Below are 15,401 nucleotides of genomic sequence, written 5' to 3'. Positions count from 1 at the left end.
AACATGACCTGACCACTGGCCATGACCATAATACATCTATTACACCCTATACAGACATAGGACACTACACCCCAACATGACCTGACCACTGGCCATGACCATAATACATCTATTACACTCTATACAGACATAGGACACTACACCCATAACATGACCTGACCACTGGCCATGACCATAATACATCTATTACACTCTATACAGACATAGGACACTACACCCCCAACATGACCTGACCACTGGCCATGACCATAATACATCTATTACACCCTATATAGACATAGGACACTACACCCCAACATGACCTGACCACTGGCCATGACCATAATACATCTATTACACTCTATACAGACATAGGACACTACACCCCAACATGACCTGACTACTGGACATGACCACAATACATCTATTACACCCTATACAGACACAGGACACTACACCCCCAACATGACCTGACCACTGGACATGACCATACTACATCTATTACACCTTATACAGACATAGGACACTACACCCCAACATGACCTGACCACTGGCCGTGACCATAATACATCTATTACACCCTATACATACATAAGACACTACACCCTCAACATGACCTGACCACTGGCCATGACCATAATACATCTATTACACCCTATACAGACATAGGACACTAAACCCCCAACATGACCTGGCCACTAGCCATGACCATAATACATCTATCACACCCTATACAGACATAGGACACTACACCCCAACATGACCTGACCACTGGCCATGACCATATTACATCTATTACACTATACAGACATAGGACACTACATAACCAACATGACCTGACCTCTGGCCATGACCATAATACATCTATTACACCCTATGCAGACCCAGGACACTACACCTCAACATGACCTGACCATTGGCCATGACCATAATACATCTATTACACCCTATACAGACATAGGACACTACACCCCAACATGACCTGACCACTGGTGATGACCATAATACATCTATTACACCCTATACAGACATAGGACACTACACCCCCAACATGACCTGACCACTGGCCATGACCATAATACATCTATTACACCCTATACAGACATAGGACACTACACCCCAACATGACCTGACCATTGGCCATGACCATAATACATCTATTACACCCTATACAGACATAGGACACTACACCCCAACATGACCTGACCACTGGTGATGACCATAATACATCTATTACACCCTATACAGACATAGGACACTACACCCCCAACATTACCTGACCACTGTCCATGACCATAATACATCTATTACACTATACAGACATAGGACACTACATCACCAACATGACCTGACGAGTGGCCATGACCATAATACATCTATTACACCCTATACAGACATAGGACACTACACCCCCAACATGTCCTGACCACTGGCCATGACCATAATACATCTATTACACCCTATACAGACATAGGACACTACACCCCAACATGACCTGACCATTGGCCATGACCATAATACATCTATTACTCCCTATACAGACATAGGACACTACACCCCAACATGACCTGACCACTGGTGATGACCATAATACATCTATTACACCCTATACAGACATAGGACACTACACCCCCAACATTACCTGACCACTGGCCATGACCATAATACATCTATTACACTATACAGACATGGGACACTACACCCCCAACATGACCTGACCACTGGCCATGGCTATAATACATCTATTACACCCTATACAGACATAGGACACTACACCCTCAACATGACCTGACCACTGGCCATGACCATAATACATCTATTACACCCTATACAGACATAAGACACTACACCCTCAACATGACCTGACCACTGGCCATGACCATAATACATCTATTACACCCTATACAGACATAGGACACTACACCCGCAATATGACCTGACCACTAGCCATGACCATAATACATCTATTACAACCTAATCAGACATAGGATACTACATTCCAACATGACCTGACCATTGGGCATGACCATAATACATCTATTACACCCTATACAGACATAGGACAGTACACCCCAACATGACCTAACGAGTGGCCATGACCATAATACATCTATTACACCCTATACAGACATAGCACAGTACACTCCAACATGACCTAACGAGTGGCCATGACCATAATACATCTATTACACCCTATACAGACACAGGACACTACACGCCCAAAATGACCTGACCACTGACCGTGACCATAATACATCTATAACACCCTATACAGACATAGGACACTACACCCCCAACATGACCTGACCACTGGCCATGACTATAATACATCTACTACACCCTATACAGACATAGGACACTACACCCCCAACATCACCTGACCACTGGCCATGACCATAATACATCGATTACACCTTATACGGACATAGGACACTAAACCCCCAACATGACCTGACCGTTGGCCATGACCATAAGACATCTATTACACCCTATACAGACATAGGACACTGCACCCCCAACATGACCTGACCACTGGCCATGACCATCATACATCTATTACACTATACAGACATAGGACACTACACCTCGACATGACTTGACCATTGGCCATGACCATAATACATCTATTACACCCTATACAGACATAGGACACTACACCCCAACATGACCTGACCACTGATGATGACCATAATACATATATTACACCCTATACAGACATAGGACACTACACACCCTCCATGACCTGACCACTGGCCATGACCATAATACATCTATTACACTATACAGACATAGGACACTACACCCCCAACATGACCTGACCACTGGCCATGGCTATAATACATCTATTACGCCCTATACAGACACAGGACACTACACCCCCAACATGACCTTACCACTGGCCATGACTATAATACATCTTTTACACCCTATACAGACACAGGACACTACACCCCAACATGACCTGACCACTGGCCATGACCATAATACATCTATTACACCCTATATAGACATAGGACATTACACCCCCAACATGACCTGACCACTGGCCATGACCATAATACATCTATTACACTATACAGACATAGGACACTACACCCCCAACATGACCTGACCACTGGCCATGGCTATAATACATCTATTACACCCTATACAGACATAGGACACTACACCCCCAACATGACCTGACCACTGGCCATGACCATAATACATCTATTACACTATACAGACATAGGACACTGCACCCCCAACATGACCTGACCACTGGCCATGACTATAATACATCTTTTACACCATATACAGACACAGGACACTACACCCCAAAATGACCTGACCACTGGCCATGACATAATACATCTATTACACCCTATACAGACACAGGACACTACACCCCCAACATGACCTGACCACTGGCCATGACTATAATACATCTTTTACACCATATACAGACACAGGACACTACACCCCAACATGACCTGACCGCTGGACATGACCATAATACATCTATGACACCCTATACAGACATAGGACACTACACACCAACATGACCTGACCACTGATGATGACCATAATACATCTATTACACCCTATACAGACACAGGACACTACACGCCCAAAATGACCTGACCACTGACCGTGACCATAATACATCTATAACACCCTATACAGACATAGGACACTACACCCCCAACATGACCTGACCACTGGCCATGACTATAATACATCTATTACACCCTATACAGACATAGGACACTACACCCCCAACATGACCTGACCACTGGCCATGACCATAATACATCTATTACACTATACAGACATAGGACACTACACCCCCAACATGACCTGACCACTGGCCATGACTATAATACATCTTTTACACCATATACAGACACAGAACACTACACCCCAACATGACCTGACCACTGGCCATGACCATAATACATCTATTACACCCTATACAGACATAAGACACTACACCCTCAACATGACCTGACCACTGGCCATGACCATAATACATCTATTACACCCTATACAGACATAGGACATTACACCCCCAACATGACCTGACCACTGGACATGACCATAATACATCTATTACACCCTATACAGACATAGGACACTACACCCAACATGACCTGACCACTGGCCATGACCATAATACATCTATTACACCCTATACAGACACAGGACACTACACCCCCAACATGACCTGACCACTGGCCATGACCATAATACATCTATTACACCCTATACAGACAAAGGACACTGCACCCCCAACAAGACCTGACCACTGGACATGACCATAATATATCTATTACACCCTATACAGACATAGGACACTACACCCTCAACATGACCTGACCACTGGCCATGACCATAATACATCTATTACACCCTATACAGACATAGGACACTACACCCAACATGACCTGACCACTGGCCATGACCATAATACATCTATTGCACCCTATACAGACACAGGACACTACACCCCCAACATGACCTGACCACTGGCCATGACCATAATACATCTATTACACCCTATACAGACAAAGGACACTGCACCCCCAACAAGACCTGACCACTGGACATGACCATAATATATCTATTACACCCTATACAGACATAGGACACTACACCCTCAACATGACCTGACCACTGGCCATGACCATAATACATCTATTACACTGTACAGACATAGGACACTGCACCCCAACATGTCCTGACCACTGGCCATGACTATAATACATCTATTACACCCTATACAGACATGGGACACTACACCCCCAACATGACCTGACCGCTGGGCATGACCATAATACATCTATTACACCCTATACAGACATAGAACACTACATCACCAACATGACCTGACGAGTGGCCATGACCATAATACATTTATTACACCCTATACAGACATAGGACACTACACCCCCAACATGACCTGACCACTGGCCATGACCATAATACATCTATTACACTGTACAGACATAGGACACTACACCCCCAACATGTCCTGACCACTGGCCATGACTATAATACATCTATTACACCCTATACAGACATAGGACACTACACCCCAACATGACCTAACCTTTGGCCATGACCATAATACATCTATTACACCCTATACAGACATAGGACACTACACTCCAACATGACCTGACCACTGGCCATGACCATAATACATCTATTACACTATACAGACATAGGACACTACACCCCAACATGACCTGTCCACTGGCCATGACTATAATACATCTTTTACACCATATACAGACACAGAACACTACACCCCAACATGACCTGACCACTGGCCATGACCATAATACATCTTTTACACCATATACAGACACAGGACACTACACCCCCAACATGACCTGACCACTGGCCATGACCATAATACATCTATTACACCCTATACAGACATAGGACACTACACCCCCAACATGACCTGACCTTTGGCCATGACCATAATACATCTATTACACCCTATACAGACATAGGACACTACACCCCAACATGACCTGACCACTGGCCATGACCATAATACATCTATTACACCCTATACAGACATAGGACACTACATCCCCAACATGACCTGACCACTGGCCATGACCATAATACATCTATTACACCCTATACAGACATAGGACACTACACCCAACATGACCTGACCACTGGCCATAACCATAATACTTCTATTACACCCTATACAGACATAGGTGACTACACCCCCAACATGACCTGACCACTGGCCAAGACCATAATACATCTATTACACCCTATACAGACATAAGACACTACACCCCAACATGACATGAATGCATGTGGTTTTGTAATTGTGCGTTTGTGTACGCTGGCTTGCCGAGCATGCGCAAATCAGAATCACACAAAATTAACTACACAAACTGTTGTAGTACTCATTGTGCGTTAGCCTCTCTAGGTGTGTTTTAATGGTGGTTCTAACATATCTACTTGTGCGATAGTAATTACAGCTTAGTTGCACACTCAGCTTGGAAAGATGGTGGTTTGAGCTTTCCTCTACCTCACTTACTGTACCTAGAGTTTGGAATAAAACGGGGCACCAAACAGTCCTGATAGTATTGTACTAATTACACGTTAGCGCCGCGGAGATACCGCTAAGCCTCAATACTCTTTATCACACTCCCAATCACCAGAATAATGGATGAAAACTAGCAGTTCATCTCATTACCCACTGATACAGCAAATCCGTCTCCCAGTGCACAGGATGGGCTCCGTTATCAAACATCATCCGGGCACCATTATTGCTAATTAATATATCTGTGTTGTTATTTGTTGCCCATGCGCAGCTTACAATAATCAATCACAGGCTACACAAATACAAAGAGACTTTAAGCATCAGAGAGGCAGGTTGGTAGCTAATCCAGTGTGTCACTATTCAGATTTACAGATTACAGCAAGCCAATTCTAGATGTGTCATTTGCAACAAGCGTAGCTGTTGGATCAGTATCAGGAAACCGGGACAGTTTTGATACTTACGTATATCAAGGCACATTAACACCAGTCCAGGTTATAAGGATATCCAGGATTGTACATAGATAGTATAATCAAATTGACTGAGGTATTAAATCACGTGTGATTAAGCATGGATATCCTTACAACCTGGACTGCAAGGGTGTCTTGAGGACTGACTTTGGGAAACAGTGATGTATTGTGTGTGAGGCGAGACTATCTGTGTGTATGATGTGATGTTCCAACAGGTCCCTGGTGGCTGCATTCATGTCAGAATGTAGATGTGCCGTTATTATATGCTCCAGTGTATAGCTACCCGGCTGTCTGCAGTGCCAAGGGGTGACTGAAAGAATGTATGTGTGTGTGTACATTTATATCTGTCTATCTATCTATCTATCTATCTATCTATCTATCTATCTATCTATCTATCTATCTATCTATCTAATTTACATTTAGAGATAGTGATAGATAGATAGATAGATAGATAGATAGATAGATAGATAGATAGATAGATAGATAGATAGATAATACTGTATGTATATATATATATAGAGAGAGAGAGAGAGAGAGAGAGAGAGCGATAGATAGGGACACATTGGTGCATACAGACAAATGCATGATTGCAATACTCACCCCTCCACCCATCTTCTTATACTCCCTGAGGAATTCACTGATGAGAAATCAATGGCACTAAAATAAAATAATAATAAAAAAAAAAAAAAAATAGTGAATCTAGTAATTCCTTCTTTAAATAGCAGCCAGTGTGTGTTTCTCCTTCTCTGGAAAAGAACCACTTGTTGAAACTGGAGCTGGTTTGGGGACAAACTCCTCCCTCCCTGGGGCGGGGGGGGGGGGGGGGGGGGGGGGACGACTCGGGATCCTCCTTCTGCCCCCCTGGAATCCTGGTGGCAGCTGTAAAAAGTTTGGCCACAGCAGCAGTCCCTCGGAGTCTGGGGTGATTTCCAAAACAATCCCCCCCCCCCCTCGCCGTTTGTCCCTGTGTTTGCTTCCTCTCTCCCTTCTCACTTCTCTCTGTCACTTTGAATTCTCTCCTTTCTCCATTCTCCAATTGTTCCCCTCGCTCCCCCTCCCCTCCTTGCCCTATTTCTAAATTTATCTTTTTTTCCCTCAGATCTATCCCTTGCCCATCACAGCTCTCGCCTGATTTCTCCTTTTATCTTCCGTCTTCATCCATCAGCTCCCTCCTCCTCCTCCTCCTCCTCCTCCTCTTCTTCTTCTTCTTTTTTTATTATTCTCCATCCTTCTCCATCTTCTCTAATAATTATCATTTCCATCTTCATCAGTATATGCAGCAGCTCCTGGCCCCAGGGGTCATTCGTTACCTAAATAGATTGCATATTCCTCATTAATTCCTGACATCTCCCACCTCCTGCATTACCCGCACGTGAGCGCTTTCGCTTTTCCTTTAAGACCCCCTCAGACATCCCCCATTGTACCATCTGCATCTAGACAGCTCTTTCTAGTCTTACCCGTTCCTTCTTTAGCCTTCCCTTCTTTTCCTGCGTCAGGGATGTTCTCTGCATCCCCCCCTAGGGTAAATACTGCCCCTCTTTTCCCCTCTTCCCCCCCTCAGCACCCCCTTTTTTTCCTCCACCTGCCCCTGGGTCTTGTGCACATGTAGCCGGCCAGGACAAACCTCCCCTCTGCCTCTGTGCAGCTGGGTAAATAACATTAACACATTTTCAACACATGCTCAAAAACAAAGACAAAAATAACAAAAACAAGACTTTATTTATTTATTTAAGCTTTTCTTTAAAAAAAAAAGTGGGTTGGACGCCATATTGGAGCCTGGAGCAGTCCCTGCAGCACTGCACTGTCTGTCTCCCCCGCCCCCGCTAACCGGCGCCGGCCCGTGAGCCAACCAGAGCTCGCGGCCCGGCAGCTGATGCTGATTGGCTGCCGGACCGCGAGCTTTGATTGGCTTGCGGCCCGGCGCCTAGTTGAAGTGGCCGCCGGAGATTGAGGACTAGGAGAGGCGCACACTGCGCTCTCCTCCCGCCCTCAGCTACAAAGCAGCACGGGCAGCCCAGCAGCCTCAACCCACAGGAGCAGACTCATGGTGAGCAGCTTGGGGGGGGGGAGGAGGATATCTGGTGGCACTGGGGACATGTCTGGCACTGGGGGCATGGAACATGTGTATCTGGCATTGGGGGCATGGTACATGTGTATCTGGCACTGGGGGGCATGGGACATGTGTATCTGGCACTGGGGCATGTATCTGGCATTGGGGGCATATCTGGCACTGTGGGGACAAGAGTATCTGGCATTAGGGGCATATCTGGCACTGTGTGGGCATTTATGTATCTGTCACTGTGGGGGCATTTATGTATCTGTCACTGTGGGGGCATTTATGTATCTGACACTGGGGGCATTTATGTATCTGGCACTGGGGGCATTTATGTATCTGGCACTGTGGGGGCATTTATGTATCTGGCAATGTGTGGGCATTTATGTATCTGGCACTGTGGGGGCATTTATGTATCTGACACTGTGGGGGCATTTATGTATCTGGCACTGTGGGGGCATATCTGGCACTGTGGGGCATTTATGTATCTGGCACTGTGGGAGCATATCTGGCACTGTGGGGCATTTATGTATCTGGCACTGTGGGGGCATATCTGCACTGTGGGGGCATTTATGTATCTGGCACTGTGGAGGCATATCTGCACTGTGGGGACATTTATGTATCTGACACTGGGGGCATTTATGTATCTGGCACTGGGGCATTTATGTATCTGGCACTGTGGGGGCATATCTGGCACTGTGGGTGCATTTATGTATCTGGCACTGTGGAGGCATATCTGCACTGTGGGGACATTTATGTATCTGGCACTGGGGGCATTTATGTATCTGGCACTGTGGGGGCATATCTGCACTGTGGGGGCATTTATGTATCTGGCACTGTGGAGGCATATCTGCACTGTGGGGACATTTATGTATCTGACACTGGGGGCATTTATGTATCTGGCACTGGGGGCATTTATGTATCTGGCACTGTGGGTGCATATCTGGCACTGTGGGGGCATTTATGTATCTGGCACTGTGGAGGCATATCTGCACTGTGGGGACATTTATGTATCTGACACTGGGGGCATTTATGTATCTGGCACTGGGGGCATTAATGTATCTGGCACTGTGGGGGCATATCTGCACGGTGGGGGCATTTATGTATCTGGCACTGTGGGGGCATATCTGCACTGTGGGGGCATTTATGTATCTGGCACTGTGGAGGCATATCTGCACTGTGGGGGCATTTATGTATCTGGCACTGTGTGGGCATATCTGCACTATGGGGGCATTTATGTATCTGGAACTGTGGGGACATATCTTGCACTGTTTGGCCATTTATGTAGCTGGCACTGCTGGGGGGCATGTCACGTGTAGCTGGCACTGCTGGGGGGCATGTCACGTGTAGCTGGCACTGCTGGGGGGCATGTCACATGTAGCTGGCACTGCTGGGGGGCATGTCACGTGTAGCTGGCACTGCTGGGGGGCATGTCACGTGTACCTGGCACTGCTGGGGAGCATATCATGTAGTGTTCCTGCTAGTCGTCTGTGGCTAGGCAATGTGTCTCAGTGCTCTAACTGGCGCAAAGTGTCTAACGTGCTGTGCCTGGCGCAAAGTGTATAGGAGGTTCTACCTGGTGCAATGTGTATTAGCTGCACTACTGTGTGGTGTAATGCGAATTGCCACTATTTTGTGGCCACGCACCTTCCCCACGAAGCAACGCCCCTAAATGTTAGCTGCGCGCCTTTGGCGCGCATTGTCCATGCTTTAGCATATAGATATGGGAACAACAAGCATTATAGTATGTACATCATTTAGCCCTCCTAACTTAAAAATGTGCCCTCCCTGTGATCAGCACCATGCCCTAAAAAGTGAACACTATCATGTGTAGCTGGCACTGCTGGGGGGCATATTGTGTGTAGCTGGCACTGCTGGTGGGCATGTCATGTGTAGCTGGCACTGCTGGGGGGCATGTCATGTGTAGCTGGCACTGCTGGGGGGCATGTCATGTGTAGCTGGCACTGCTGTGGGGCATGTCATGTGTAGCTGGCACTGCTGGGGGGCATGTCATGTGTAGCTGGCCCTGCTGGGGGGCATGTCATGTGTAGCTGGCACTGCTGGGGGGCATGTCATGTGTAGCTGGCATGGCAGCGGGGCATGTCATGTGTAGCTGGCAGTGCTGGGGGGCATATCATATCTATCTGGCACTGCACATTATGTGTATCTGGCACTATACTGGAGACATTATGTGTAAGGAACACTACTGTGGCTGTTATGTGTAAGGCTGCTAATTGTGTGTGCGTAGAGGGGGTGTGAAAATATATTTATAGTTTGATGATATAAAGTTACGAGACCACGCCCACTTTCCCACGGGGCCACGCCCACTTTCCCAGGAGCGCGAGCGCATATGGGGGGGGGGCGCTTTTACATTTTCTCGCTCAGGGTGCTAATAGGCCTGGAGCCGGCCCTGCTGGGAATCACATGCATGTGCCTTGGCAATGATGGGAATTGGCAGGTTACTCAGCCGGCCTGTCTCTCTGTCTTATTATACCAGCTGCCTCTGGGCCCTTGGTCAGTCTACACTGGTGGTGGCTTGGTCGGGGGTGCAGGGAGTAACACCAGCTGCCAATTTTACATTTATCATCCCAAACATTATACACTAGCAACATATCAAATCACCTATAACAGGAGGAACGGCCAGGGGTCAGGCTTGGGTGTAATATCACTACCTGTACGTTTCTAGACAAATGAGAGATAGATAGATAGATAGATAGATAGATAGATAGATAGATAGATAGATAGATAGATAGATAGATAGACAGATATAAAGTAGATAGATAGATAGATAAATAAATAAATACATAAATAGACAGATATTAGATAGATAGATAGATAGATAGATAGATAGATAGATAGATAGATAGATAAATAAATAAATAGACAGATATGGGATGGATAGATAGATAGATAGATAGATAGATAGATAGATATCTGCCTGTTTTTATCGTCCGAAACGACATTGGGGCTAATTGAATACCCCCCCCCCCCCCCCGATAGATAGATATTAGATAGATAGATAGATAGATAGAGACAGACAGACAGATATGTATAGATAGATAGATAGATAGATAGAGACAGACAGATATGTATAGATAGATAGATAGATAGATAGATAGATACATACATACATACATACATACATACATACATACATACATACATAGACAGATATGGGATAGATAGATAGATAGATAGATAGATAGATAGATAGATAGATAGATAGATAGATAGATAGATAGATAGATAGATACCCGTTTTTATTGTCCGAAACGACATTGGGGCTAATTGAATACCCCCCATAGATATTAGATAGCTAGATAGATAGATATGGGATAGATAGATAGATAGATAGATAGATAGATAGATAGATAGATAGATAGATATTAGATAGAGAGCTAGAGATAGAGACAGACAGATATGTATAGATACATACATACATACATAAATAGATATGCGATGGATGGATAGATAGATAGATAGATAGATAGATAGATAGATAGATAGATAGATAGATAGATAGATAGATAGACAGATAGACAGATATTAGATAGATAGATAGATAGATATCTGCCCGTTTTTATCGTCCGAAACGACATTTGTGCTAATTGAATACCCCCCATAGATATTAGATAGATAGATAGATAGATAGATAGATAGATAGATAGATAGATAGATATATATCTCATCTTGCCCCCAAGTTCACTGTCTTGGAGTTATCCTTGACTCCTCCCTCTCCTTCACACCACTCATTCAGCACCTCTCACAAACCTGTCATTTTTATCTAAAAATATTTCCAGGATCAGACCCTTTCTCACCCAGGATGCTACTAAAACCATTATCCACTAACTGGTCATTTCCAGCCTGGGCTACTGTAATCTCCTCCTATCTGGTCTCCCTGACAAATGCCTCTCTCTACTCTAATCTATCCTCAATGCTGCTATCCGGCTAATCTTCCTCATCAAACGCACTATGGGGGTCATTCCGAGTTGTTCGCTCGTTATTTTTTTCTCGCAACGGAGCGATTAGTCGCTAATGCGCATGCGCAATGTCCGCAGTGCGACAGTGCGACTGCGCCAAGTAAATTTGCTATGTAGTTAGGAATTTTACTCACGGCATTACAAGGTTTTTTCTTCGTTCTGGTGATCGTAATGTGATTGACAGGAAGTGGGTGTTTCTGGGCGTTTTATGGGAGTGTTTGAAAAAACGCTACCGTTTCTGTGAAAAACGCGGGAGTGGCTGCAGAAACGGAGGAGTGTCTGAGCGAACGTGGGTGTGTTTGTGACGTCAAACCAGGAACGACAAGCACTGAACTGATCGCATTGGAAGAGTAAGTCTTGAGCTACTCAGAAACTGCACAGAGAAGTCTTTTCGCAATATTGCGAATCTTTCGTTCGCAATTTTGATAAGCTAAGATTCACTCCCAGTAGGCGGTGGCTTAGCGTGTGCAAAGCTGCTAAAAGCCGCTTGCGAGCGAACAACTCGGAATGAGGGCCTATGTCCACCTCCCCTCTCCTACAAGCCCTTCATTGGCTTCCCTTCCCTTTTAGAATCCAATTCCAACTTCTCACACTCACTTATAAAGCACTTACCCACTCCTCTCCCATCTACATCTCTGACCTTATCTCCCTTTACACTCCCACCCGTCCTCTTCACTCCACTAATGCACGCCGACTCTCCTGCCTACTGATTACTTCCTCCCACTCCTACCTCCAAGATTTCTCCTGTGCTGCTCCCTTTCTCTGGAATTCTCTACCTCTCCCCCTCAGACTCTCCACCTCTCTACAAAACTTTAAACGGGCTCTGAAGACCCACTTCTTCACCAAACCCAGCCAAATCTCATCCTAACACTCTGTGCCACACTCACTGTCTACCACATCTGTGTCACCCGTCTGTCTGCCCCTCCCATTTAGAATGTAAGCTCTCACGAGCAGGACCTCCACCCTCATGTGCTTTTCCCTCTCTAACTTAAACATCCTCAACGGCACCTAATCCTGCGGTTTTCTGCCACCTGATACTTATGTCAGTGTCGTCTGCTGCTGTAGCTAAGTTTATGTACCCTGTACTTGTCCTATACTGTCATCAACTGTACTGTAAGTCACTATTTTCCTGATTGATTATTTGTTTATGTACTCTGTAATTGGGCGCTGCGGAACCCTTGTGGCGCCATATAAATAAAGGATAATAATATTATAACTAGGTGCTTCATCGCGCCCTACGGGCGCTCTTCACACCGTCGGAAGGGGCTGCGCCCCTTTAACCCCTGCAGAGACGCGTGGCGCCAGGGAGGGGACGCAGAGATGCGGGGCGGCAGGGAGGGGACGTAGAGACGCGGGGCGGCAGGGAGGGGACGTAGAGACGCGGGGCGGCAGGGAGGGGACGTAGAGACGCGGGGCACCAGGGAGGGAACGCAGAGATGCGGGGCGGCAGGGAGGGGACGCAGAGACGCGGGGCAGCAGGGAGGGGACGCAGAGACGCGGGGCGGCAGGGAGGGGACGCGGGGCAGCAGGGAGGGGACGCAGAGATGCGGGGCGGTAGGGAGGGGACACGGTGGCAGGGAGGGGACACAGAGATGCGGGCGGCAGGGAGGGGACGCAGAGATGCGGGCGGCAGGGAGGGGACGCAGAGATGCGGGCGACAGGGAGGGGACGCAGAGATGCGGGCGGCAGGGAGGGGACATGGCGGCAGGGAGGGGATGCAGAGATGCGGGGCACCACGGAGGGGACAGAGGCAGGTTGGCACGGAGGGGACACGGTGGCAGGGAGGGGATGCAGAGATGCGGGGCGGCAGGGAGGGAAAGCAGAGACGCGGGGCGGCACTGAGGGAACGCAGAGGCAGGGAGTGGACGCGTGGCGGCAGGTAGGGGACGCAGAGATGCGGGGTGGCACGGAGGGGACGCAGATGGCGGCACAGAGGGGACACTGTGGCAGGGAGGGGACGCAGAGACGCGGGCGGCACAGAGGGGACACGGTGGCAGGGAGGGGACGCAGAGATGCGGGCGGCAGGGAGGGGACACAGAGATGCGGGGCGGCAGGGAGGGGGTCCAGAGATGCGGGGTGGCAGGGATGGGACAGAGGCAGGTCGGGGACACGGTGGCAGGGAGGGGATGCAGAGATGCGGGGCGGCAGGGAGGGAAAGCAGAGACGCGGGGCGGCACTGAGGGAACGCAGAGGCAGGGAGTGGACGCGTGGCGGCAGGTAGGGGACGCAGAGATGCGGGGTGGCACGGAGGGGACGCAGAGACGCGTGGCGGCACAGAGGGGACACTGTGGCAGGGAGGGGACGCAGAGATGCGGGCGGCAGGGAGGGGACACAGAGATGCGGGGCGGCAGGGAGGGGGTCCAGAGATGCGGGGTGGCAGGGATGGGACAGAGGCAGGTCGGGGACACGGTGGCAGGGAGGGGATGCAGAGATGCGGGGCAGCAGGGATGGAACGCAGAGACGCGGGGTTGCAGGGAGGGGACGCAGAGAGGCGGGCGGCAGGGAGGGGATGCGGAGCGGCAGGGAGGGGGCGCAGTGCGGCAGGGAGGGGACGCAGAGAGGCGGGCGGCAGGGAGGGGACGCAGAGGTAGGGAGAGGATGCGGAGCGGCAGGGAGGGGGCGCGGAGCGGCAGGGAGGGGACGCAGAGGTAGGGAGGGGATGCGGAGCGGCAGGGAGGGGGCGCGGAGCGGCAGGGAGGGGACGCAGAGGTAGGGAGGGGATGCGGAGCGGCAGGGAGGGGGCGCGGAGCGGCAGGGAGGGGACGCAGAGATGCGGGGCGGCAGGGAGGGAAAGCAGAGACGCGGGGTGGCACTGAGGGAACGCAGAGGCAGGGAGTGGACGCGTGGCGGCAGGTAGGGGA

At 48.3% G+C, this 15,401-nt stretch overlaps 1 protein-coding gene across 3 annotated transcripts in view; it reads right to left on the bottom strand.

Annotated features, from left to right (window-relative positions):
- LOC134980231 (sodium/potassium-transporting ATPase subunit alpha-2) overlaps window positions 1–15,401 on the bottom strand; it is a 124,697-nt gene that overhangs the window by 41,649 nt on the left and 67,647 nt on the right. The window contains exon 2 of one of the 3 annotated variants that reach the window (XM_063946962.1): window positions 7,108–7,164. The exons of 1 other annotated variant lie outside the window; for it this stretch is intronic. In XM_063946962.1, coding sequence (XP_063803032.1) covers window positions 7,108–7,119 — 12 coding nt within the window. In that variant the 5' untranslated portion in view covers window positions 7,120–7,164. Of the gene's footprint in view, window positions 1–7,107; window positions 7,316–15,401 lie in introns of those variants that run through there. One more of the 3 variants, XM_063946961.1, reaches the window with a different exon arrangement.

Source organism: Pseudophryne corroboree, chromosome 12 (genome assembly GCF_028390025.1).
Source record: "Pseudophryne corroboree isolate aPseCor3 chromosome 12, aPseCor3.hap2, whole genome shotgun sequence".
Classification (NCBI taxonomy): Eukaryota; Metazoa; Chordata; class Amphibia; order Anura; family Myobatrachidae; genus Pseudophryne; species Pseudophryne corroboree.
Note: the sequence above shows the minus strand (reverse complement) of the source record. Positions and strands in the feature narration are given on the sequence as shown.